This window comes from Dermacentor albipictus, chromosome 8, assembly GCF_038994185.2.
Source record: "Dermacentor albipictus isolate Rhodes 1998 colony chromosome 8, USDA_Dalb.pri_finalv2, whole genome shotgun sequence".
Classification (NCBI taxonomy): Eukaryota; Metazoa; Arthropoda; class Arachnida; order Ixodida; family Ixodidae; genus Dermacentor; species Dermacentor albipictus.
The window spans coordinates 30,951,265-30,978,313 of NC_091828.1; the positions used below are offsets into that span (position 1 = coordinate 30,951,265).

General features: G+C 47.3%; 1 protein-coding gene across 2 annotated transcripts in view; it reads left to right on the plus strand.

Annotated features, from left to right (window-relative positions):
- Positions 1 to 21,377, plus strand: part of LOC135912816 (sodium-coupled monocarboxylate transporter 1-like) — a 161,365-nt gene extending 139,988 nt beyond the window's left edge. For both annotated transcript variants that reach the window (XM_070523223.1, XM_070523225.1), the window contains 3 exons: positions 2,716 to 2,819; positions 21,069 to 21,166; positions 21,238 to 21,377. In XM_070523223.1, coding sequence (XP_070379324.1) covers positions 2,716 to 2,819; positions 21,069 to 21,166; positions 21,238 to 21,324 — 289 coding nt within the window. In that variant the 3' untranslated portion in view covers positions 21,325 to 21,377. The remainder of the gene's footprint in view (positions 1 to 2,715; positions 2,820 to 21,068; positions 21,167 to 21,237) is intronic.
- Positions 21,378 to 27,049: the final 5,672 nt, after the last annotated feature.

The following is a 27,049-nucleotide window of genomic DNA, read 5'->3' on the forward strand; positions in this document are numbered from 1 at the left end:
GCCGATGCTCTTTCGCGCTCGCCTGTCCACGCCGACATTATCAGTGTGTCTGTCCTAGACGACCCACTTCTCCAATTCGCTTCTGTCGACATGGCTTTGGAGCAGCGCAAGGACTCCTGGATTTCGTCTTTGATAGATTACATCTCTAATTCACCTGCACGCCCACCATCCCGAGCGTTACGCCGACAAGCTTCGCACTTCACCATCCGCGACGGAATTGTCTATCGCCGTAACTACAGTTCCGACGGCCGCAAATGGCTGCTTGTAATACCTCGGCAGCTCCACACTGATGTATGCGCCGCGTTCCACGCCGACCCTCAGTGCGCACACGCCGGTCTCTTCAAGATCTACACCAGACTACGTCATAGGTTTTATTGGCGTGGTATGTACACATTTGTGCACAAGTAAATTCGCTCTTGCACAGAATGTCAACGCCGCAAGCCTGATCCTTGCCGCCCTTCTGGACCAATGCAACTTTTGCCATGCCCTTCGCTGCCCTTTGACCGGGTTGGGATAGACCTCTACGGGCCTCTGCCATACACAGCTGCTGGCAATCGCTGGGTCATTGTAGCTGTATACCACCTCACGAGGTATGCAGAAACGGCCGCTCTACCAGCCGCGACGGCTCGTGACGTTGCTTCCTTCCTGCTTCACCGCTTCGTTCTACGTCACGGCGCTCCCCGCGAACTCCTGAGTGACCGAGGTCGCGTCTTTCTCGCCGACGTCATTCAAGAGCTTCTCGCTGAATGCCGCATCATTCATCGCTGTACCAGTGCATATCACCCGCATACAAACGGATGGACAGAGCGCTTTAACCGAACTCTTGGCGACATGCTTTCAATGTATGTCGCCTCCAACCACACCAACTGGGACCTCATCCTTCCCTATGTCACGTACGCCTACAACACGGCACCCCAGTCAACGACGGGCTTTTCTCCCTTCTTTCTTCTATATGGCCGCGAACCATCCTTTCCCATCGATACTATTCTCCCTTACCGTCCCGACTTATCAGAAGGTACACCGGCTTCCGAAGCCGCCCGGTATGTAGAAGAATGTCGGCAACTAGCTCGCTCCCTTACAACGCAAGAACAAGCGCTACATAAATTTCGTCATGACGACGGGCGCCCCCACCACCAGTTTTCGCCTGACGCTCTTGTTTGGTTGTGGGTGCCTCCTACTTCGACACAAGGTGTCTCCTCCAAGTTCGTATCCCGATACCATGGACCTTACCGGGTTCTACGCCAAACTTCTCCTGTGAACTACGCTATCGAACCTCTGACGCCCCCTATGGACCTGCGCCGCCGAGGCCGCGAAATTGTGCACGTAGATCGGCTCAAGCCGTATCACGAGCCCTTCGTCCTCACCACGCCTTAGGCCTCCTGTGCGGCTCCGTCTTCAGCGAGGGGGGAAGTTGTAAGGAAGAAGAAGTGCGCCGTGCCGAGTTCCGCAGCCGGATCGCCAGCGCTACTGAAGTGGGGCTCGGGCTAGACGCTGTTCCTGGTTTTTGTACCGGCTAAGCCTACGCTGTTGCGTCTTCTTGTCCACGTCCTTCGTGTCGTCCACAGCCGTGTCGGACTTCTTTGCCATAATACTTTCATTTAGCCGGTGGGGCATAATTTGCGGAGCCCATTCCTGAAAGAAAGGTTTGCGATTCCTCGCTTCACCAACTTTGAATGTGGCGAGGCAAGCGGAAGTAGTATTTTTGTTTCCGTAGAGTGATATTCCCAACAGCAATGATGGGCGGTCAAATTTAGTTTCACAACTAAAAACTGGACAGCATTATTGTGAGGTAGCTTTTGTGTAATAACCAGATTGTGAAGACGTTCATTGAACGCGGCAGCAACGTCATTCACTGTTTCAGTGTTATTCGAATTGAAATCATACATTACGAGGTAATCCTCCACGTATGCAAAGGTTTTTAAAATCTTTAGTGTCGCGAGTTTTTCTTGTAGACGTCTGTCGTGATGGACGAGAACCAAGTCGCTCAAAACAGGGGCCAGGCATGACCCGATACACACTCCTTCGTCCTGAAGATAGATGATCCCGTCACATTCAACAAAGTTGCACCTTAGATAAACTCTAGAAGCCCTAGGAACCCGCTCGATGAAATGCCTGCCTTAGTTGGGAATGCAATTACGTCATAGTTATCTATACAGTCTTCAATGCATCGCAGTAGGGCTGCTTGGGGCCTGGAGTAGCACAAATCCCTAATATCGATGGATCAGGCTGATATGCCTTTGTATTGATTGTTTCTGAGGTAGTGTACTACCTCATTTGAGCTTGTCACCATAAAAGGGTCGTCAATACAAAACCAGTTAGGCTTATCTTGCATCAACCAGCGCTATGCGTTCAATTGATGGGGAAGAGTGTTGCATGAAAGTTGTGCCTTTACAAATTTTCCTTTTTTACATATTTCGAAAAATTCTGGTAAATATTAAGCCCTAAGCAATGCTGTTGGAAAAATTGAACTCAATATTTCTTGTTTGTTTTATCGAATGAACACTGTGCTCAAAAAAAGGATTATGGTCTTTAAATAAAACGCTTATGCGCCTACAACAGACGTGGATGTAGATATGCCTCTCACCTCGAGCTGAAGTGTCGTGCCAATGGCGTCCAATAATGCATTTACCAAGCAGCATCTATAGCTGAAAACACTGTTGAGATCATTGAGAGTCTAGAGTTCTTATTCGACATTTTGGCGCTGTATCATTCTAGGACTGAAGGAACGTTCTTCATCTTTCGCCTGTCATACTTCTGGAGCAGCTTCTTCGCTTTCATCGGAACTATTGTCATTGCAGTATTTATAAGTGCGGTTACAGGTAAAAATAGCTTACTATCTTTCTTTTTTTCTTTTTCTTGGTTTGCGGTGGGAGGCGTCCTTTAGCTTCAACTTTTTGGTTGACGGAGTATTACACGATCCGCAAAACTACGGTTCAATAATGTGGTCTGTAGTACGTTCTCGCTAATACTGTGGAAGTGAAAATGGGATATCTATAATGGAGGAGGAGGAGGAGTAGGTTTTAATGAGCAGAAAGGAGGAGAGGTCGGCCTGGAGAGCGTGTCTCTAGCCTGCTACTCCTCACTGGGGAAAGGGGAAGTGGGAAATACAGGGAAAGGTAGGTGGCGGGTGATTATGTTATGGGTACAATGAGATACTATATACACGTTATCCAATATGCGGGTGCGCAGTGAACGCGCATACACGTAACGGTAATCTTGTCCATACAAAAAGTAATATTGTCCCAAAAAGTTGTAGCGCAAACACATTTCGTATTGACTGCACGTCTCAAAGCTTCTAAAGGCGATCGTCTAGACCAGTCTCACTTAAAAAGTTCAAAAGTAATTTCATGGCACGTTGGGCACAGTGAACACTCCTCCAAGCGCCCAAAACCTTTTCTTCTGAAAAGGGACGGGAGTCCAAGCTGTCAACTATTGATTTGAGTTTTCTGCGTTCGGCCGCATATTGAGGGCACACACAAAGTACGTGAGCTATTGTCTCGAGAGTGTGACAGACGCTACATTCAGGGTCCCGTGCTTGTCCAATCTTGTGAAGGTATCGGTGGGTGTATGCAACACCCAGCCGTAATCGATGAATGAGTGTTTCCTGGCTTCTCCGCAACCGAAGTGGAAGCCGGAATTGTAAGCCAGCGTCAAGTCTATGAAGGCGCTCTTGTCGATGTTCGGGGTTGTCCCAATGTCGTGCCGTAGAAGTTTTAAGGGAGGTATGGAGCAAGGCGTTAATGTCATACCGGGAAAAATGAATTTTTATAATAGTTCCGTCAGTGTGCGCCTTTTTTGCTTCCGCGTCAGCCTGTTCGTTTCCAGCTATTCCACAATGGCCAGGAATCCACTGCAGCACGATGGTATGTCCGGGGTGTGACGCCTCAGCAAGTAGAGACATGATGTCATGAACCAGAGGACTATATGCCGTTCTCTCACTCATATAATTGCTGATGAGTTGCAGTGCTGGTTTTGAGTCACAGAACACTGTCCACTTCTCGAGACTCTGTTGCAGTATGCAGCGAACTGCTTCTCGAACTCCGGTCAACTCAGCTGCTGTAGACGACGTCCTGTGTCCTATCTTGAATCGCTGTGCGATTCCCATTCCTGGCACCGTGTAGGCCGCCGCGGAAGAGGTCTGTGTCACGGAACCATCTGTAAAAACATGATCGTAATATCTATACATGTAAGCAATGCATGATAGCGCGAAATGCTTGAGCCCAGCAAGCGGCATCTTCGACTTCTTCGTTATTCCAGGGATTGAGAGTCTCACCATTGGCTTTGCCATCGTCCAGAGTGGAACTTGGGGTATGTCATATGGTTGGAAGTCCGACGGCAATAAGTCTTGCTGCGACAACACGGCTTCTCAGTAGGCAGACACAGACCGTACGCTTGTGACGTTCGTGAGTGGATGATTCCTGTGTCTGGTCAGTAGCCTAAGATGCACTCGCAATGGCTCATGTTGCAGATAAACTCGAACTGGGCACGCATGTGCCTCTGCAATCGTGCCCCAAGTAGACGCACATCGTGGTAGTCCAAGGCAAATTCTCAGTGCGCGAGCCTGAGCACTTTCAAGTGTGCGTACAGCAGTTGTACAAATCCGAGAAAGTACAGGCGCACTGTAGCGGAAGTAGCCAACCAAAAGTGCCTGGTAGAGCTGCAGAAGAGATGACTTGGATGGGCCCCATGATTTTCCAGACATATGTCGAATGATCTGAGTAAAGCTGTCTAGCTTTTTCCTTAATCCGGAGAGGTGCTTCGACCAAGATAAGTCACGGTCGATGATGACTCCGAGAAACTTGTAGTGTGTTACTGAAGGTATAATCTTTCCATCAATTATAACGGGGTAGCAGGCCATTGACTTCCGTGTAAACGCCATGGACACACTTTTTTCCGGTGAGAACTGCAGTCCGCGACTGTTTAGGTATGTCGACGTTATCAACACCGCGCGCTGCAGCTTCGTTTGCACTTGCAAGCGCGTTAAGCTCGTGGTCCATATACAGATCTCGTCTGCGTACACAGAGATCGAGACTGTGCCTGCATGTTCTTTGACCAGTCCAATGAGAACAATATTAAATAAGGTTGGGTTCAATACACCTCCTTGAGGCACTCCACGATAGACGGGGTGGTTCTTTGTTTCACCGTCTGGAGTTGTCATGAATATCGTTCTCTCTTGAAGATAGCTGGCTATCCACTGATGCATACGTCCCCCGACGCCACATTCTTCTAGGGCATTTAAAATTGCATCATGTAGAACGTTGTCAAAAGCACCCTTGATATCAAGAAAGACAGTAGCGGTTAATCGACGGCGGCGTTTCTGATGTTCAACAGTTGTCACTAGGTCAATGACGCTGTCGATTGACGACCTACCCTTTTGGAAACCTGTCATTGCGTCTGGATATATATTACGTTTCTCCAAAAACCACTCCAGGCGCGTCAAAACCATACGTTCCATGGTTTTACCTATGCAACTGGCAAGCGCGACAGGTCTGTAGGAAAGCATAGCATGGGGTGTCTTGCCTGGTTTCAATAATGCCACGATTTTGCTTGTCTTCCAGTGTGCAGGCACAGTTCCCGAGGACCAAGAGAGATTGTATAAAGCCAGGAGCTCTTCAGTCGCTCGAGGGCCTAGATGGCGCAAGGTAGAATAGGTAATGCCATCAGGACCAGGCGCACTTGAGTGTCTTGAAGAGGAAATCGCTGCACGTAGCTCTTGCAGCGTGAACGGGAGGTCGAGGCGATCGTCCATTGTTGGAGGAGCACACCTGAGCACTGAAGCTATCGATGTTGTAGATCCAGAGAGGTGTATGCAGAAATCTTCCGCGATTTCCTTCTCACTGCGCGTCTGGATGATAGCCAAAGCTCGGAAGGGACGTAGCTGTTGTGGAGGAGATGGTAGTGCTCGTACAACATGCCATATTGTGGACAACGGTGTTCGTGGGTCCAGGCTGGTGCAAAAGGTCCTCCAACGTTGTCTGTCGAGCTTGTCCAAGTATCTTTGAATTTTCTTTTGCACACGGCGTGCCGTTCTCAAGTCTGATATCAATTTAGTTCGCCTGTATTTCCTCTCGGCGCGACGTCGGCTGCCCGCAGCTCTTCATATGTAACGTCAACGGATGTTCTTGAATTTGATGTTTGGATGATGCGTGTTGTTGCGTGCATTGCAGCTATAATGCGCTCTTCAATCTCTTTCGGTGAAATGACACTGTTGCAGGATTCTTCTAGCTTGTTCTGAAAAGCATCCCAGTCAGTGCGTCGCGTATGAGAACTTGGAAGTCTTGTAAACCATCTCAGTTGTACATACATAGGTAGGTGATCACTGCCATACGTTTCAGCATCTGTGCACCAGGCAGCAGAAGACGAAAGACATCGTGAAGCGATAGCTAAATCGAGGCAACTGCTGTGCGTTGTGCCACGAAGAAACGTAGGTGAGCCATCGTTCAGGATGTCAAGATCATTGCTGCTTGTGAAGCTAAGAAGTTGACTTCCTCGAAGATTTGTGATCCTACTACCCCAAAGATGGTGGTGCGCGTTGAAATCACCTACAATAATATGAGGTCCTTGGCAAGAGTCAAGAACAAGTTTCAGGTGTCCAGAGTCAAATCTTCCCCTGGGAGAAATATAGCCACCGATTATCGAGATTATCCGGCGCTTTAGCTTCAGTGTTATAGAGACGTACTCGTTGCTGCTATGCACCGGAACTTGGTTTAGCGAATACGTGAGGTCACATCGCACACATAGTAAAACTTTGCTAGTATTTCCACTTGTAGCAGACGCGAATTGTTCATATCCAGAGAGTCTAAATGGCGATGTCATATTCGGCTCGCATATTACGATAACTGGAAACCGATGCTTGAGCACTCTCTGTTTAAAATCTCCCAGGCGACCCCGTAGACCTCGTGCGTTCCACTGGAATATTACGGAACCGCTTATCCTTTCCTGTAGCGACAACCTTGAAGTTGATGATGCCATGGCGTTTACTAACTTTTATACAGCAGCAAGCACTGGTTCTAGTGCGTCGAGAATTTGCACCGCAGCCTTGGCAATGGGCGTCTTAACTCCCATGAGCAGCATTCGCAAGGAACGTAGCAACTGTGCAAGCATTGCCTTGATTTGCCCATCCGACGATGAAGGTTCACGTTCATGCTGGCGTTCCGGCTGCACTTCTGGACTCTGAGATGGCAGGGAAGGCCATATAGTAGTGTCCTTGGTGTTCAGAAGAGTAGACGTGGTTAAAGGTGGCTCTGACGTTTGAGGAGTAGCAGGAGCGCGCGACGACTTTTCCTGGAGTACAGGTTGTCCGGTTGTCGATGCTGATCTCCTTCTGCGATTACGTGAGCGCCTCTGGTGGCGGTGGACCTTGGTAGCCGCTTCTCTGTGCGTAGATCTATCTCGTACCATTTTCCTTAGCACGGACATTTCAGTCCTTAATTTAGGACAGTCCTTCGACGTTGCCTCGTGCGGCCCATCGCAGTTAGGGCACTTCAAGTCAGAGCCAGCACACGTCGACTGATCATGGTCACAACCACAGCGCGGACATGTCATCTTGTTAACGCACACAGCACTCACATGCCCGATTTTCTGGCATTTACGGCACTGCAAGGGCCTAGGGATGTATGGACGGACAGGATGTCGCACATAGCCCACTTTTACATGTGTTGGTAAGATCTCTCCCTCAAAAATGAGTTTTATGCACCTCGACCGTCCAAAACGGTGTATGTCTATGATATGGACAGTTGAGGAGATTAGGGTTTGGAGATCGTCATTATCAATATCTGTATCGACATCGTAAATAACACCGGCGGTGGTGCTGCCTCCATGTACGATGAATGAGCGGACAAGTATATTGCCTAGCTCAGTTACAGCTTTCAAAGTGTCGAGGATGGTTCGTGTAGTCACATCAACAGTAAGTATGTTTCTTCTGGGATTAATTCGGACCTCTCTGATTTTCCCTGGAGCCAGTCTCTCGAGATAGGCAGTGAGAGTTTGCCTATTGAGGGAATTGAGGTTGCCTGTAGCAGCGACGGGGATGTAGGCGATTGTGTACGCTTGCTGTGTGGGCGGCTTATTGTAGTTAAGCTCACTCACGCTTGATGTCCTATGAAGTTTCCTCTTAAATCGACGATTTGTCACCTCGGTATATCCGCCGCAGGATCCATGTCCTCGATGTCTGAGCAGCTCGATGACCTTGGCAGAGTCGCGTTGAGGTGGTCGAGCGCAGCAGACCGACTTGCAACTTGATGGCCAGCCCCCAACCTTGGCGGCAGAGGAGGCGGAACGTCCGTCATTGCTTTTGATATCGTACCCGCCTCGGGGGCGTCGGTACGCACAAATTTAACCGAAAAAACCAGAGCGAAGCAGGACTAGCAGCTGATCAAGAACTCGTCTTCTTCGTCTTCCCCTCTATAATGGAACACCTGCATACCGACAATAGGGTGCAGTTAAACAAGGACCGTATATTCAAGTCAGCAACTTGCAACTTTATTCAGAATAGGAATCCATGTGAGGCTGTATTGGCTGTCATCTTCTCGTAACTTACTTGTAGATGGGTGATACATTTAGTTGATAAAAGAATTGTCATGGGGTGGTGACAATGTTACTTTCTTAATAAACAGATATGATGTTGTTGTTTCTAGCTTCGCCAATGAATTATTAACGCACGGCTGTAATGATAGCTGGCAAAAATGTTTTATTCATCTTGTACTAGTATGTATGTTTTGCATTTTGTTCTAAAATGCGGTTCTAGCGCTAACGATATACGTCCAACAGACCAAGAAGCCTTCAATAAGATCACTGGAAAATAGAAGTTTAGGTGTTACATTGACTTAACGTAAATAAGGTTAAATTGGTGAAAATGTTAATAAGTGTAGCTGTGCCGATTGCAGCCTAACCAACCTCTTTATCACACGTATGATAGTGTATTTATTCAGCTGCTACGGTAGCTCTCTCTCTGTCCGTCTCATATAGTATCTACATATGCACTAAACTGACAAATATGTGACTCTTGAAGACGTTATGAAATACCAAGACAGTGGTGTTGATTACAGAGCAAGCGGTAGTGATCGATGTAATAACTCATTATCAGAAAGAAATGTAGCTGGGAAGGCGGTGTAACGCGAAAAGTGGATTACCATTGGTATATCAGAATTGCAGCATGGGTGCCAAGAGAAGGGGATGGTAATCAGTGACGTCACAGAAATAAGTGGTGTCAGCCAATCATTCAGATGAATGAAACAGTAGTGATACGCAGGAAAACGTACAAAATGAGCTCCCAGGGTTACAAATCACAGGCGGCACCTTCTTTAGTACTGTAGTGGAGAAAATACTACAGAAATATTAGCCACTGAAATGGAGACGTCACCCGTTTAAGAACATCTTAAAAAGTGCAGAGAACTATCTATGAAAGTTATCATCAAACACACATATATAACGGAGTTATTGGATCACAGCGGTTAAACATAGAATAAAAACATTTTATTCCCTTATGACCGATGTGACTCGTTTCACCTCACCGCTGGGCGAAGTTAAAGCGAGCTGGAATGCAGCCTGATAAAGAAACTCGCTTGGAGGGAGACGCAAGTTGTGACGTCACTCATGGACATCTAATAAAAGCGTGACATTTGCGCTCTTCAGCTTTTCTGTTTCATTTTTTCTACCTGCAATGGTCGGAATTCATTAGGCAAAATATTTTGTGGGGTCGAGCTTTTTGCGATTCCACAAGTTCTTATCAGCCCTTTGGATGCTACGCCTCAACCGCAAGGTTGTTGTGGTATGAAGCTAATTAGGTTAATTCGTATAAACATTTTAGTTATTCATACATCAAATCATTTCCAAACGTAATGCTAAGTGGTAAAGGAAATCAAGCTTATATCATTTATTTATCTTATCTTATCTATTCTTAAGGAGTTCAGAAAGCATTTCAGAAAACACGCGGTAGAGGTGGGATCTCAAAAAAATAATAAGGTGCTAAAATTTCATTCATCTTAAAATATACATAGTGACCTCGACACATTTTACATTCTGTCCATGAGAAATAATGAGACAAAAATACAGTGAAATAATCACCTGATATAAAGAAAAGTAGTTTAAACATGAGCTCCAAGGAATTCAAAAGATTTTTGAAGATGGTTTGTCAAGACAAAAAGAATGCGGAAACTCCACTGGTCTCCACTGCATCTGATGTGGGAACTGCTAATGTATCGTCACCACACCCCCCCCCCCAATTTTAGATGGCCCACCCATGAATTTAGGCTGGCCAGCCCTAAACCTTCATGTTGGTGATCTCCAAATTAAGTTGCCCTCCCAACCCAAAAAAAATGTATTCGCCCAGTCCCAAATTTCAATTTCATGCACATCCAAATTTCTGCTGGCCCACCCCTACTTTATGAGGCCCCTTAGCAGCAGCGCTGTACGTTTCCATGTGTATTATCTTTCTTAACAGTTTTTTTTTCTTTTGTTTAATTGTTGCCTATGTAGTCGAGATGAAACAACGCACGCAGCAAAGGGACACTGGGCGGGACCTCCGACCACAGATCGCGAGTAGTTGACACCGCCTGGGACTTTCTTGGCTCTGCCCGTTGTGCGGTGCGACCACCTGCCGTCCAAAGTTAGTAAACCCCCTTTCAAAGTGGTGGAGGGGAGGGGTAGTCAAACCTGTAGCTCTGAAGTCGGAAGCTACCAACTGCCCTTACAAGGCCTGACGAAACCAACGAGCAGGCCGTCGCCCAATCCCCGCAGGTTTTCGTAACCGGCGCGCTGCGCCAGCGCGACCCTCCTTTCTTTAGTGGAACAGATGGCTATGATGTCGAAGATTGGTTGACGATATTCCAAAAGGTGAGCGTCCACAATAAGTGGGACGACCCGTCGAAACTACAGAATGTTTCGTTTCATCTCAAAGACATCGCAAGCCTGGGGTACCACAACCACGAGTGCGGTTTTGATACACAAAGTGCGTCCAAGAAACGCTTCGCAGACGTGTTAGACCGCCCCGCCGTGCGCAAACTCCACACCGAACAACGCCTCCCCGGACGCGCGCAGCAGCTGGGCGAAAATTTTGCTACCTACATAGAAGACGTGATTGACTTGTGTAAGCGTCTGAATCCTTTCCGACCGAGCAAGAGATGATTAAGCGGGTATTGGCGACGACGCCTTTCAAATGTTGCTGTCCAAAGACCCCCGCACTGTCGTGGAGCTTACAACCTTGGGCCAGAGATTTGAGAAGCTACGTAAACAACGCGCCTTAGTTCGGCGGCCAAACGCAACAGACGATTCCCTTGCCGCCTTAAGCATAGGTGGTAACCGCAGTACGTTACTGTGGCAAATCAACGTATATGTTTCTGAGGGAGTGGCACGGCAGCTGTCGTGTTTGTCGCATCAGCCGACTGCAGAAGTGCCTGCGCACAACCTAGCGCCACCTACCGCAAAAGTTATTCAGGAGCAGATCTCCGAGGTGCTGCCGCCCGCCTCTCAGCCGATGCCCACCTGTTGCCGCACTACTCATTTACGGAGCTGCCGCTACACAGCCACCGCGTCGACTGCCAGCATTCGCCCCTCAACGTCTCCGACAGCCACCGGCACCGTTCCCTGGTGCACAGTAGCACATCTTAAATACGAGGCGCACTGCTGAGGGCCAACCCATATGCTACACCTGTAGAATACCAAGTCACGTTGCATGCTTCTTGCGTCCGCACTTCGCCGCAGCTCCGCATGCCACCTTGTCCACGCTGCCGCGACTGTTTTTTCCGGTCCCAGTACTACACTCTACACTCTTTTGCCACAAAACGATAATCGACATCTGTCTTTTCCGTATTTCATTTGCTTATCGCGGCGAGCCCAGTACTTCCCAGTAACGAACGGCATGCGCGTTGGCAGCGTGACAATGTACTCCCGAGAGGAATGTAGCGGGCGAGGCGTTTTCATGAAAGGAAACGCAAGTAATGCAGATGACGATTGTCGTGGTGTGGAACAGATACACCCCAAAGGGTGTAACTTTGCCTAACAGTGTAAGAAACGTGTACACACTCTTTGAGTCGTATCTTGCCGCACAATGATAATCGTCATCAGTCTTGGCCGCGTTTCCTTTCTTTAACTCTGCGAGCCCGGTACTTCGCAGTCATGAACGGCATGCGCGTTATCAGTCTGACGCAGCATTCTCGACACGAAAGTAGCGGGCGCGGTGTTTTCAAGAAAGGAAATCCAAGCAAGGGATATGGCGATTATCGTTGTGTGGAAGATATACATTCGAAAGGGTGTAAACCTATTTTAGAGTACATGTACACGCCAAAGGACGCGCCACATGATGTGTACACCGCAAACGCTCAGCCTGACTCCGCCTTTCATCGCTTCCTTTCCCGTCGCTCACCCTCACCCCGACGCCGTTCTTTGTCAACTATGCGTCTCCGATCCAGTGATGAGACGAAAAACTGACTGCCGCAGCTTCGGAGACACGAGCTGCGTCATTGGCGACCTGTCTAAGTCCTCGCTTCTGCCTCGACGATATTGTTGGTTGAAGGTGTTCGAGCTCTTTCGCTCGTCAACACCGGTGCCACTATATCCGTAATTAGTCAGAAACTTTGTCGCTTTCTTTGTAAAGTGACAACCCGACACACAGCATTTTCCTCAGTATTGCAAGCGCACAGCTAATTAATCCGGTTGCAGCCTCCACGATTAAAGTCGTCATTGGAGGCACACTGTAGAACATTGATTTTATTGTGTTGACTTCGCGCTCACATGGGGTGCGATCTTGTACGCGTTCCAAACTCGAACGGAGGCGGTCCGTTCTTTCCGTCGCGAAATTGGCGGTCCGTTCCGTTGCGTTCGTCCGATAGCAGACAACACGGAATGATTGACAGTAGATATCACTTCACAACTGACGTCATGGCGTTCGACACCGTTCAAACTGACCAAGCGTGTGCGGCTCGGTGGAACGGACCACCTCCGTTCTATTTTGGAACGCGTACAAGATCGCACCCATGATGTGATCCTTGGGAGAGCCTTCACGCGCCATCACGCAATTATATACTGCGCTCACGCTCAGGTGGAACTGTGTCGTGTTTGGCGATGCACCTTCGGCCCATGTGACCGTACCTAGTGTTAACAAGCTTGTCGTGGACGGTGACACCATCGCACCCCCCCCCCCACCCCCGCTCAGTGCCATCGTTGTTCCTCTTTGCTGTGCTGACCTTTCTGAAACCACAGTTGTGTTCACGCCATCTACCGTATTCAGCCGCCGCCACCGTGCGTCACTGCCATTTGCCGTTCTTGAACATCACCAGGATACCTCATGCCCTCTCACTTGATGCCGTAATGACCCGCTTGGCCACGTTCCGTCAGTCGTGTATGATGTTATCGCGCCTATTGATTCTTTCGAGCAAAGTCCGAAGCCTGAGCTGAACGCATTGACACCGCATCTGGCATCCGCTGACGTGTCCTCGGACGTATTTCTCCCTTCCATCGACAGCAACCTCACTCCGGATCCACGAGTTCAGAAGTTCGTTTAATTTCCACCAAATATTATTAGATCGAACGAGCACTGTTGTTCACAGAACGGACACCGGAATCAACACCATTTTGTAACAGTGTCCCTATTGTGCATCACCGGAAGAGCGTCGTGTAATTACGGAGCAAGTTAACGACGTGCTTCAGCATGGAGTCATCAAGCCTTCCTGTAGTTCTTGCTCATCCCCCATGTGCTGGTAAAGAAAAAAACGCGGGTCAATGAGATTCCGTGTGGATTAGCGGCGTCTCTACAAAATTACTAGAAAAGATGTTTACCTTCATTCCGCATAGAATACGCCCTAGATTGTCAACAAGGCGCGGAATACTGTTTATTCGACCTACGTTCCGGTTATTGGCAAGTTACGAAGGACGACTGTGACCGTCCAAAAATGGCATTCGTTACCTGGATGGTCTGTGCGAACTCAGTCATGTCCTTGGACTCTGCAATGCGCCTGCAACATTCGAGCCAATGATGCACAGCATCTTACGCGGCCTAAAATGCCAGATATGTCTGTGTTATCTAAATGACGTCGTCATGTTCCCCCCCTCCCCCGATTTCGCGACACACCTCGCCCATCTGCGCATGATTTTCCAGTGCCTTTGCAACGCAGGGCTTCAACTCAACCTGAAGAAGTGCCACTTCGGGGCTCGCCAGCTCACCATAATATATCATGTAGTCTCAAAACATGGGAATCTTCCTTACCCAGAGAACCTTCGGGCCGTCGCAGAGTTTTCTAAGCTGACCAGCCTAAAGGAACTGCGCAGCTTTGTGGGCTTATGCTCGTATTTTCATCGCTTTGTCCAGAACTTTGCCTCCATCATAGTACCATTTACGAGGCTCCTTGCTAGCCCTTGTAATTTTCTATTGGACCCAAGCCTGCCGACAATGCCTTCACTACATTACGGCATCTGCTTACCTCACCGCCATTATGCGCCATTACGATCTGACTGCACCAACCGAAGTACACACGGACGCCAGCGGCGTCGGCCTTGGTGCAGTACTCGCGCTACGCAAACCCTGATTCTCTGAGTATATTGTCGCTTATGCTAGCCGTGCTCTCGCCAACGTGGAATCCACCTGATCAGTAACTGAGAAACAGTGGCTCGTGATTGTGTGGGCAACAAAGAAGTGTTGTCCCTATTCATACGGTTACACTTTCGATGTCGGGACCGACTACCACGCACGACGCTTGTCGGCATCCGTCAAGGATCCTTCTTGTCGCCTTTGACGTTGGGCTCTTGGCTTGCAAGAGTTTGACATTCGCGTGGTGCACCGACCGGGGCGAAAGCACTCTATCGCGGTTGTGCTCTCCAGATCTCCCGTGAATGTGACTGCACAACCGCATTCAACTGGTGCCTTTGCCTTGGCTGCTCTTACCGCCAAAGACATGCCTTCTGAAGAGCGAAGACCCCTGAATCGCGTCCCTTCTGGATGGTCCTTCTGCTCTGTCAACGTCTGAAAACCCACGTGCACATTGCCGCCAAGCCACGCATGTTGCGATACGGGACGAACTATAATATTGTCACAACTATCCACCAGATCGTCGTAATTGGCTGCTCGTCGTCCCTAGCCACATGCGGTCCGATGTATGTGCATACTTTCATGCTGACACTCAACATGCTCAGCCTGGTGCATTGAAAACACATTAGCGGCTCCGACAACGCTATCACTGGCGTGGCGTGTACAAATATGTCCGCAAATACGTTAGGTCTTGCCAATTGTGGCAACGACGGAAACCTTTTTCCGATTCGCCTGGTCTCCTGCAGCATTTACGGTGTCCTACACGTCCCTTCGATCACGTCGGAATCAAACCTTATGGTCCCCGCCTGTGTTCTCTCGCCGGTAACACATATGCCATCGTCGCCGTCGACCACCTAATGCGGTAAACAGAAACGGCAGCGCTTCCTTCGGCCAGTGGTCACGACATTAAGAACTTCACCTTACGTCATTTTGTCCAGCATCATTGCGCAGCGCGCGAAATGCTCAGCGACAGAAACCGTGCGTTTTTATCCGACGTCCTTCAGGTGCTCATTTGTTCATGTTGTGGGGATGTGGGGATGGTGTTGTGGGGATGAAGCAACGCACGCAGCAATGAGTTACTCTCTGGGCGGGTGGGGCTAGCGCAGGCCGCGAGCTTTCTTTGCTGTGCCCGTCATGCTGCCCGTCCGCCTGTGGTCCAACGTTATGAAACCCCGTTTCAGTTATCACTTATAAGATTACCAGAGATCTACATTTACATTACTATAGCGATAAAATGTCTTAATTTGGTAAATTACGCATTGTGGTGGCGATACAAGCCATTACACTTTTCGTGCGACGGGTCTGGGGTACCACCAAATAACGCTAACGCATTCATAACTGGAAGTAGTAGTCTCCAAAACCATTAGCTACAATAAACAGAAAGCAGATATTCAGAACCGCTTCGAGTGCGCCTGGGGTAACAGCTCACATAGTTCGTGCATGAACAAGCTGCAGATCAGGACGCCACAAGTAATGCGGTGGTACTATCCCATTCAATGGAGGAAAAAAAGTGTTCACCGATAATTACGTTATTCCCTGTTGCGAAATTTGAGCTCAGCTCTACACGTGAATCCGTGTCAATATTTCGTATTATGGTTATGTAGGGACACGGTTTAAATATGAAAGAGAACGGTGCGAGTAGAGTTGTTAGTGCGGACTGTTCGTCTCGCGCGGCATAAAGGGAGCGACGTGTGGCGCGAATGCCTAGCTAATCGGCATATCACGAAAGCCAGCGTCTAGGTTACGCGTAATATATATATATATATATATATATTCTCTCAGGCCACAATGCCATCATCAATTGTGTTCGTGCTGAGATTGAACTTTCCCACCTTGGCGATCTGGCCTCCGTTGATGCTCATCCTGCCGCTAAAATCGTCGTGAAAGAACGCACCAGTATTCCCCCGTGCTCTTCGACATTCGTACCAGTCTTCTGTAGTACCATATCTGACGGGACGGTCTTCTTCATGCCCTCTCATTACTTTGTTACCCGAAAAGCGCTTTCTTTGTCCTTTGCAGCTCTTGACCTTGCCGCCGGAGTCAGCACGATGCCGATTTACAATCATCTTTTATCACCGCTATCACTGCTTCGCCGCGTATGCCTTGTTTACGTCGAGTCGGCCAATTGAACACGAATTGTCTCCATCCTCGACGAAGTGCCTTCTACTGCCGTCCATGGACTGAGCGCCCTCTCCGTACCCGACTCAACATGGTCCGGTGTGTTCAGCCAATTCATCGCCGAAGATCTGACGCATTCGCAGCGATCTCAACTTCTCGCAATCCTTCAGCACTTCCGCCGTTTTTTCGACGTTGCGCAAACATCTCTTGGCCGTGCATCGATGGTCGAACATTACATTGACACTGGCTCTTACTCACCGCTGATACAAAGACCATATCGCGTGTCCGCTACGGAACGCCGCGTCATTGCAGACCAGGTCGTTGACGTGCTCCGTCGAGGCGTCATTCAACCTTCCCAAATCCCATGGGTCTCTCCCGGGGTCCTTGTCATAAACAAAGATGGTTTGATACGCTTCTGTGTTGATTTTCGATGGTTGAACAAGATCACGCTAAAGGACGTCCACCCATTACCACGCATCGATGATGCTCTGGACTATTTGCAGGGAGTCGAGTTCTTCGCTGGATTTGCGGTCAGGCTACTGGCAGGTACCGATGGCAGTGACCGATCACCTGAAAACTGCCTTTGTTACACCAGATGGCTTGTATGAATTCACCGTCATGCCTTTCGGACTTTGCAACGCACCTGCTACGTTCGAAAGATTGATCGATAATGTTCTGCTTAGCCTCAAATAGGAAATCTGTCTTTGCTATCTTGACGACATCGTGGTGTTTGCCCCTGATTTCGCAACGCACCTGCTCCGCCTCCAGCACGTACTCACTTGCTTGACCAACGCCGGGCGGTAACTTAACCGGAAGAAGTGTCGATTTGCTGTTCGTCAGCTCACAATTTTTGGCCATGTCATGTCAAAGGAGGGCATTCATCCGGATTCCGAGAAGCTGCGCGCTGTTACTGCGTTCCCAAAACCTCCCACCATGAAAGAGCTCCGCAGTTATATCGGCCCCTGCCCTTACGTCCAACGATTCATTCGAAACTTTGCGTCAATTATATCGCCTCTCACGCAGCTCCTTGGTGGCGCTAGAGATCTCTCATCATGGTCTCCAGCGTGTGACGACGCCTTCAAAACTTTGCGCCGTCTTCTCACGACGCCAACCATTCTTCGCCATTTCGACCCTCAAGCGCCAACCAAAATCCATACCGATGCAAGCGGTGTAGGCCTTGGCGTTGTGTTGGCACAGCGTCAAACTGGCCGCATAGAATACTTCGTCGCATACGCGACTCGCACGTTAACCAAGGTGGAGACCAATTACAGCCTTACCGAAAAGAAGTGTTTGGCCATTGTGTGGGCGCTTGTGATGTTTCGCCCATACTAATACGGCCGATCATTTGACGTAGTAGCCGACCACCACGCACTATGTTGGTTGTCGCCGCTGAAAGATCCATCGGGCCGCCTTGCCCGCTGGGCATTGCGAATCCAAGAATATGACATCCGCGTGGTTTACTGTTCCGAGCGAAAGCACTCCGACGCTGACGCGCTATCCCAAACGCCGCTTCCCCCGAAGACCAGTCACGACTCCTCTTGCGAGGGCACATTATCATCTCTTGATGTTGACAGTGTCACTGCTGCACAGCGTAATGATCCCGGGACTGCATCTCTGCTCGACTTCTCTCAGATGCGTCGAAAGTTCCGGTGTCAGGTACGCTTCGGCGCCAAGTTCCTCATTTTGCGATACGAGACCAGCTACCATATCGACGCAACTATGCCCCAGAGGGACGCACCTGGTTACTCGTCATTCCGAGAATCTTGCGATCAGAGCTCTGCTCCTCGTTCCACGTCGACCCTCACTGTGGTCATGCGGGAGTCTTCAAGACCTACGAAATACTTCGACGCCGCTTTACTGGCGGGGAATGTACAATTTAGTTCGCAAGTTCGTCCGCTCTTGTCATGAGTGCACCACCCCACAACTCTGCCAGTGACCTCCAGCCTTTACAATGCCCATCCAGACCATTTGTTCGCGTGAGCATGGATCTCTGCGGGCCACTTCCGTAGACTCCTACCGGCAAAAGGTGGATAATAGTTGCGGTAGACCACTTAACCCGTTATGCGGAGAGTGCTGCTCTACTAAACGCTACAGTGCAGGAAGTCGCCAATTTCATACTTCGCCATTTTCTCCTTCGTCAAGGAGGTCCACGTGAACTTTTAAGCGACAGAGACCGCGCCTTCTTATTTGAAGTCATCGAACAACTGCTTGCTGAATGCGCTATTGTTCATCGTAAATGAACTGCTTATCACCCACAGACTAACGGTACCACGGAACGCTTTAATCGAACTCTTGGTGACATGCTCGCCATGTATGTCTCACCTGATCACTCTAATTGGGTCCAAGTTCTTCCGTTTGGCACCTACGCCTAAACCACCGCGACTCAGGCAACTAGCGGATTCTCACCTTTTTACCTTCTTTACGGCCGTCATCCTTCGCACACAATTGACACCATTCTGCCCTACCGGCCGGACCAATCCGAATGCCTGCCGATCTCGGAAGCATCCAGACACGCCGAGGAATGTCGCCAACTGGCCCGCAGATTCACCTCGGGCGACCAGAACCATCAAAAAGGCGTTCACGATGTCCAGAACGTGACTCCCACTTTTCTCCCGATCGCTCTCGTCTGGTTATTAGTGCCACACCGCACGCCTGGGATCCCTTGAAAACTCCTTCCGAAGTACGACCTGCCATACCGCGTTATCGAGCGAACATCACCCGTTAAAGGGAAGCTGAAAGGTTTTCCAGAAAAAATGAGTGAACAGCTGTACATAATGATTTTCAAACCTCCGAATTCGAATATCGTATCGAAGTTGAGCGAAATAAAGCGCAAATATATTTTATTTCGAGGAAAAATGCAGCAGCGGACACGCCCAGCTCGCGCGTCTCGTTTCCGCTTGTGATTGGTCGGGCGCCTCGTGACATCAACTCTAGTAACCGACCGCTGCCGCTACACATGAAGCGCGGTGCCAGGTAGTTTGGTGCTGTTTTTCTGAGACGGTAATGGAAAATTTACAGAGACTGCGTTTTTCTGAAGAGTTCGGCGTTACTCCCTAAATGTAAGAGCCGATTGCGAAGAGCCGGCCTCTCGAAGAAGGAAACGATGCTGGTGCGAGCAGAGCTTTCGACGCGAACGAAAGTAAAGTCTTGGGATCTCCTCGTGTTGGAAATGCTCTTTGGTGAGTATGTTTTTTGCAAAGCGATGTAGTGATAATAATAATAATATATGGGGTTTTACGTGCCAAAACCACTTTCTGATTATGAGGCAAGCCGTAGTGGGGGACTCCGGAAATTTTGACTACCTGGGGTTCTTTAACGTGCACCTAAATCTAAGTACACGGGTGTTTTCGCATTTCGCCTCCATAGAAATGCGGCCGCCGTGGCCGGGATTCTATCCCGCGACCTCGTGCTCAGCAGCCTAACACCATAGCCACTGAGCAACCACAGCGGGTGATCTAATGATCTCGCTGATCTTTCGCCAATCTAGTGAGCTCGTTTCTTGCCTCCTTTCGTGCCTCCTTGTGGAACGTAAGCGGGGATGCGATCGTCGGCATTTGTGCGCTGTCCAAAGCTGTCGGCAATCTACAAAGACGGTTTAAACGCGTGAAAAGCTGCCCGATTCATGCAGTACGTGTAGTGACCTTCATCTGTTGACTACCGCTCACGTTGACTACCGCTCAACGTGAGTTGATTACCGCTCACGTTGACTACCACGCGCGTTGACTACCACTCTACATACACGCAGACGCACCAACTAAGGAATGCAGAGTCGATCGAAGCAGATTACGATGGCACGCACGCGAAAATAAGCGCAGTCAGGCATGGTCGCGGACGCTGCGAAGGAAAGAAACACTAGAGTTGACGTCACAGCACCGCGGTTTCCGGTCTCCGCTCGCATTGTTAGCGTCAGCAGCAGAGCGCGGCATTCGACGGGGGGCGGAGCTACAGCGCAATTTCAACCGATGATTACGTCGCTCCTAACTGAAAAAAAAAAAACCAAATTTTACCTACATGGTTTATAAAGTTTTCGCATCCGTATATGAGCGTCTTATTGAATTCGACAGACTCTTCAGCTTCCCTTTAATTACCTAGTTGAGCCGCTAACGCCGCCGTCCGACACGCGACGTCGTAACCGCGAAGTCGTCCACGTTCAGCGTCTCAAGCCGTACCGCCACTCTACCGTTCTTCCAGAAAACTAAGTCGCAAGGATGGCTCCTTTATTTCCGCGGGGCCATTGTAAGGAAGATAACGAACGTGTGCACAGAGTCAGAAATCTCCTTTATAATATATATATATATATATATATATATATATATATATATATATATATATATATATATATATATACATACATATATATATATATATATATATGTATATATATAAATATATATATGGTACAAACACATGGTTTTTTTCGTTTGCGCTACAGGCGAAATTCAGAAAAGAGAGGAGAAAAGGCTATGCAATGATGCCTTAGTGCGACTATGGGAGAAGATCAGGGGCTACGCGTCGAAAAAGGAACCTCATGTGAGTAAACAATATCCATGTCAGCGTCCTTCCAGTCAGATGTACTAACATCAGCGCTTTCTAATTTACAGGCTACGAAATTCAGCTACGAGGAACATTGTGTATTTAAACCAGAAGGCGAAAGCCTCGTCATGCATGAACGACCGCCTCACGTATAGAGAAGAAATTTCCTCCAAGCTCACCGTATTACATATCACTTGCTGAATAAAAAGGGAAATAAATATTTGTACACCAACGAGAATAGTTTTTATATCGTCACCTACAAAGTGTCGTTTTGTTTGCAGGCCGCCAAATCACTTTTCACAACAAAAATACAATTTCCCTCAGACAGCTGCACTTAGGCCTCAAATCCTAAATTGGAAACTGGTTTTTCAAACAAGGCCATACGGACACGAAGATAAAAGGATGAGGTGTACGTCAGATGACATTTTAAAGTCATTATAACAGAAATGTAGTGCACAATTAAAAAGCTGAGTGAACGCATATCCCCGTTGAAAAACACAACAGAAAATTCCAGTCTGTCGTACTGTCGGACATTCTGTTGGCTGACGTCTGTAGTATGGCTGCCTGTAGTCTGACATTCTGTTGTCTTTGATCAGTATTTAATCTAAAAGTCGACAGAGAGCTCTTTATGACTATTTAAAAGTGAGCAGTAAAAAAAATAAGATGTTCTCAGCCGGTGATTTCTACTTACGACCTAACCCTTCTGAACCATGTATCTCACCACGGTACCCGGCCCAATTTTTTTCTGTGTTACATGGGAGCAAAATCTTCAGCCAACCTAAGAAAAACGAAGCACTACGAAAATTTAAGGTTGTGGAGACAAACTCAAAAGTCAGCTAAGAACGTGGATGCGACCAATAATGGTGTCTAATGCGGCACTGTTCCTTGTGCAGTGCACACACTGCGAACGTAAGCAACAAATTTCTGAAAAAGCGGCCGAGCGCTTCGCGGTGGTTCAGCGTGCTTATGATACATTCCACTACGCCATATGCAATGTAGGCCAAGTACCATGGACATTTCATATTGTGGATCACAGGGATCTTTAAAAGGTAAGAAACGCGTTGTGTATGGTGTACAGCAAGCTGGACGTAGTTAAACTCTTACATTTCGACCATGACGGCAGCAAGAATTTCTGTCTGCGCTGCTCTTTAGATTTGTACTGTAGGAGTCAAAGTGCCCTTTCACTCCACCACATCAACTGGCGCCAGTCTATAGACGAGCACAAGTGTTGTTACAATTACAAGTGTTCCGTGACGTGATAGAATATCGATTTTACTTTACGGTATCCATATCAGTCAACAAGTCAAGAAATAAACGGTGACCGGGCACCCTGTAATGTTTTGTTGCAGCTAATTTCGAAAGCTGACTCCCGGGCTCCTTAGACTTTCGGGAGCGCGTACAGTTTTGTGTTCAGTGCAAAGTATCTATGTAAACATTCGTGAATAAGTGCTCATTTAGACAGCACATTGGTTTCCCACGGTAACGCGCACGCCAGAATAGGTAGCGCCTGAGTCTCGCTTTAACCAACCAAGACACATTTTAATAGCAACTTTGTGGAACAATCCAAACCTTCTTTTCCACTTGGCGAATGCTTGTGTAAAATTTCTGGGAAAGTAACTAATGCGTCAAAGTATTCTCTCGAAAATTTTAAACCGTGGGAAAGTGTTTGGAAGCGTCATTAAAATCTGTGGATAACCAGACAGCTTTTTTATTGTAAGCTCAAAATAAAACCACTGAGAAAGAAAGCTAAAACTAGGACAAAGAATTTTACTCATCTTAGGAATCATTTATTGACTAAGGTTAATCAAGCGAAAGCTAACCTTTTTACTAAGGACTTTGAAAGGTTCAATAAAAGCAGCCCTTCCAAATTCTGGTGATTTTTTGACCCGACTAGAACAGAATTATCGAAAATAAAGGTTGGTGACTGCACATATACAGACCCTTGTACCATGGCGGAATATGTTAATCACTACTTTCAAACTGTATTTCCGTAGCTGGATGAAACTAAGCATGGCGCACCCGCGTGTGATTGCCCACATGGAATATATAAAAGAAGAGAGTCGCCTGCTGGTTACTCACTGTCGCCCAGTTTTTATCACTTGTCAGTGCTGTAAGCTGTTGAAGCATGTTATTGTAAGTTACCTGAAGAAATTCCTTGTTGGACATAGGATACTCCCCGTTTACGAGCGCGGTTTTAGAAAACGTCGATCTATAGTCACTCAGACTTCACAGTTCATGATTTTTTTGTGTTCTTGGCACCTCTGGCGAGGTGGATGTTATATTCTTGGATTTTTGTAAGGCTCTTGACAAGATGTCTCATGTTAAGTTATTGCTGAAGTTGTAATGCATTGGTCTACCGTCCAACATCGTAGGATGGATTGCTGCGTATAATAAAGACAGAGAAAAATTTCTTCAAGTGCAAAATTTTTCATCCAGCATGCTATGAGTTACCTCCGGAGTTCAAAAGGGAAGTATACTGCGACCGTCGTTGTTCTTAATTTACATAAATGATTTATTAGATATGTTACCAGATGATGTTTGAACCAGGTTATTTGCGGATGAATGTGTTGTTTTCAAAAAGGTCTTGTGCACGGACGACTATAACTGTCTACTGGCAGCCCTCCAGGCAAATGATGATTGGTGTGCAGAGTGGAGCATGGAGCTACCCAGTGAAAAAACTTCTACGCGTCGCAAAAAAAAAGTCACAGCGTATTCACGTATCATCTTGGCACGAGTGCGATTTGCGTAGTTGACAAATATAAGTACATGGGACGTACCCTTGCAAAAATCTATTTTGGTCCACGCATATCACGGACATTTGTACTTCTGTTTTTCAAGATATGTTTTCTTAAAAGAAAGCTTAAAAAGGCCCCTGTGAATACAAAGCATTTAGCATATAATGCATGTATAAGATCCAAGTTGCAATAGCCGTCGGTACTGTGTGATCGCTACGCAAAGAAGGACTCTGAAAAATTGGAACGTACTCACAGGAAAGCGGATATATTTATGTACGGTAAATATGAAAGACTAGATTCTCTTTCCTTGCTCATGCAAGTACAACAGATTCCAATTACAACGTTACAAATGTGCCAGAAAAGAGGCCGACTTCTTTTCCTTCATAAGCTTGCTCCCGAAAAAATCCCGTTAAACAATCCGAATTGCTTTCAGCAAGCAATTGGGATGGTTTAACGCGATTTTTACCAGGTGAACAAGACATACAATAAAACACACACTTCTGCGATTATTCCAATATAAACTCGTAGAAGAAGGGCTTTTTCCCTAAAACAGTGAAACAATGCAATAAAGTACCATTAACCGTTTTGGAATCAAACGACTTCCCAACTTAACTGGAATGTATTTTTTCGCAAGCAAATGCGGCGTGAGTTGCAATGTGTTATCAATTTGTGAACTTCTTTTGTGTTAGAAGATTATAGTTGAAATGGTAGTCTCGATCTTTGTTTCTCATATCTTTTGTTACCCATTTGTAAGCCTATCGTACCGTTCCGCTTTTTCTTTTGTGTTCTGCATTTGTGTCCCCTTTCTTGCTAACTTTACTAGGGTTGTATTAGAGGCAGATCTTTGGTTTTATTTTTGTATAGTCTCTTCACTTTTCGAACTTATTGCTCTAATGCCCCTCATGGTTGGGGCAATGAAATGGCCTGCAGTATGGTTAAGGAAAATGAAGAAATCATAAAGAGTTGAACGTACCTCAGGTGCCATGTGCCACAACAAGCCGATTGCGCTATCACCAGCAAACACAGGCTTTCTGCCGCTCCACGCGCTGCTCAATACCACGTATCAGGCTGATTTTGACACACGGTCACGCTCACTCTCGGGGAATTATCGCGCTAATATGGCTACCCGACAGCCAATCTGCCGGGCTCCTGGCAGCAAATCCGGCGTCGGTATCGGTGAGGTTGTCCGTTAACGAAATTTCCCGGATATATTTTCGGGTACTGTATACGGTACGCCTTCCTATATGACATGCTGTATACGGGGGTTATATTGCCACATGATTCTGTCACTAAGGTTTCTCATACCCTGTCTTACATTCTTGACAATGTTATTACTCGGAATTTCGAGAACGATAGCCCCCAAACAAATGTCATGAAAAAAACACCGATGGCTCATGCCTTGTTTTTTTATTTTTCCATTAGGGTGCTTCATTGTGTTACGTTTACTACTGCCATAATATTTCTAATTTATGGTCCTAAGCGGGCACACCCCGTAGGTTACGACTATCATCATAATCATGACGAATATGTCTAAGCTATTTTCTAGACTCGCCTGGCTTACTGGCACCGCTTCTTCGCAAAAAAGGAAACACCAGCCACCTGAACGCTTTATAAAGGAACAAAATTGAGCCTGAAGGCTTCTTCATTTTTTGCAAAATGCAGGAAGAGTTTCTTGGCTGGCATGGACTTTAAAAAAAAACACATCGCCCGATTGATGACTGCGCAGTGTTCTTGAGCAATAAACACAGTGTTCTTCTGTCCGCTGAACGAATAATAGCGGTCACATGCCTCCTAATACAATAGGTTCAATTTTTATTCCAGCATTTCGCCCACTTATTCTTAAAATCTGGGCCAGTACCACACGTGGGAAGGCACTTACGTTAAGAAAACAAAGGTAACAATTGTGGTATGTATCATTAAAAAATATAAACATCAAATCCTGTTCTGAAATATATTCGTATCATTCTGTTTTACTTGCCAACTTGACGAAGTGCCCCCATTTCTCGTGTTCAGACCGAAACACTTTCGATTGCTCGAGCAGCTGCGCGATAATAAATGACAAAACTCGCGCGCTCACACTGAATGTCTCGTTGCGCCGACAGCAAACTTTCCGGTGTCTATGAGGCATTTTAAGAGTAATTTCAGGCTTTGCGAAGAGCGTGTCGGGTCGCCACAATAGCAGCCTAGCTGTCTGCAACTATGTCTAGTATTCCAAGCTGCCGGATCAGTAAGGTAAGAACTTCCCCCACATCACGAATGTCAAAATAAATTAATGTGTCAAGGGACCTCACTCAAAATATGGTTCTGCAAGTACATTTGATTAAGTGCCATTGTAGCCTTAGAACACTAAAACCAGTATTAGAGAATAAAAGCATAGAATTGCAGCAGAAAAGAAAGCAATAAAAGTACAGAAAAAAGAAGCTTCGCATTTGGGGCAGCAGCACGTCTGCTTGGATGCAACGAAAAAATACCCCCCCCCCCCAACCCCCACTCATCCTTGCGGACAGCCAAGTGTACTCAGCAGGCCTTCTTTACTAAGGCGCATTCATTTATAGAGACATTAAATTTATTAAAATAGACTTGAGAATATGATACGGTTTTACCATCTGGAAGATGGACAAAGGAAATTTGGCTTTGTTCGTGCAAGAAAAGAAGATATGCCAACAAGCGTCGACGGTAAAGGAGACAAGGTTGGCGTACAAGGTAGTTACGTATTTCTTTTTCTTTTTTAATGCTTAATATTCACTCTTTCTGTATCTTATTCATATTGTATTTCAAGCGCAGTTACGTTGACCTTGTCCTCTTTAGCGTCGACACTATGTTCAGCCTTTCATTCTTTTTTTAAAGAAGTGCTTGCAATATAGCCAGATGCGAGATAAGCCAAAGCCATATGAAGAAATAAAATCGGTGCGGTTCGCGATCGCATGAGGAATGCGGGAACATCTAGAATACTACCTGCGCAAGTATACATTAGGCCGTACTTGCGAGACGCCGCTAGTAGAAAACATCGCCCGCACAAATTCGACGTGCGCGGCAAAAGCGTGGGTACGCTGACCAGATGTGTAGGTGTGCCGTCTGGCGGCAGTGAAGCATAGTTCAGCACTTCGTTTCTTCATGACGACAAACGCGGCGCTGTGGCCTGAGG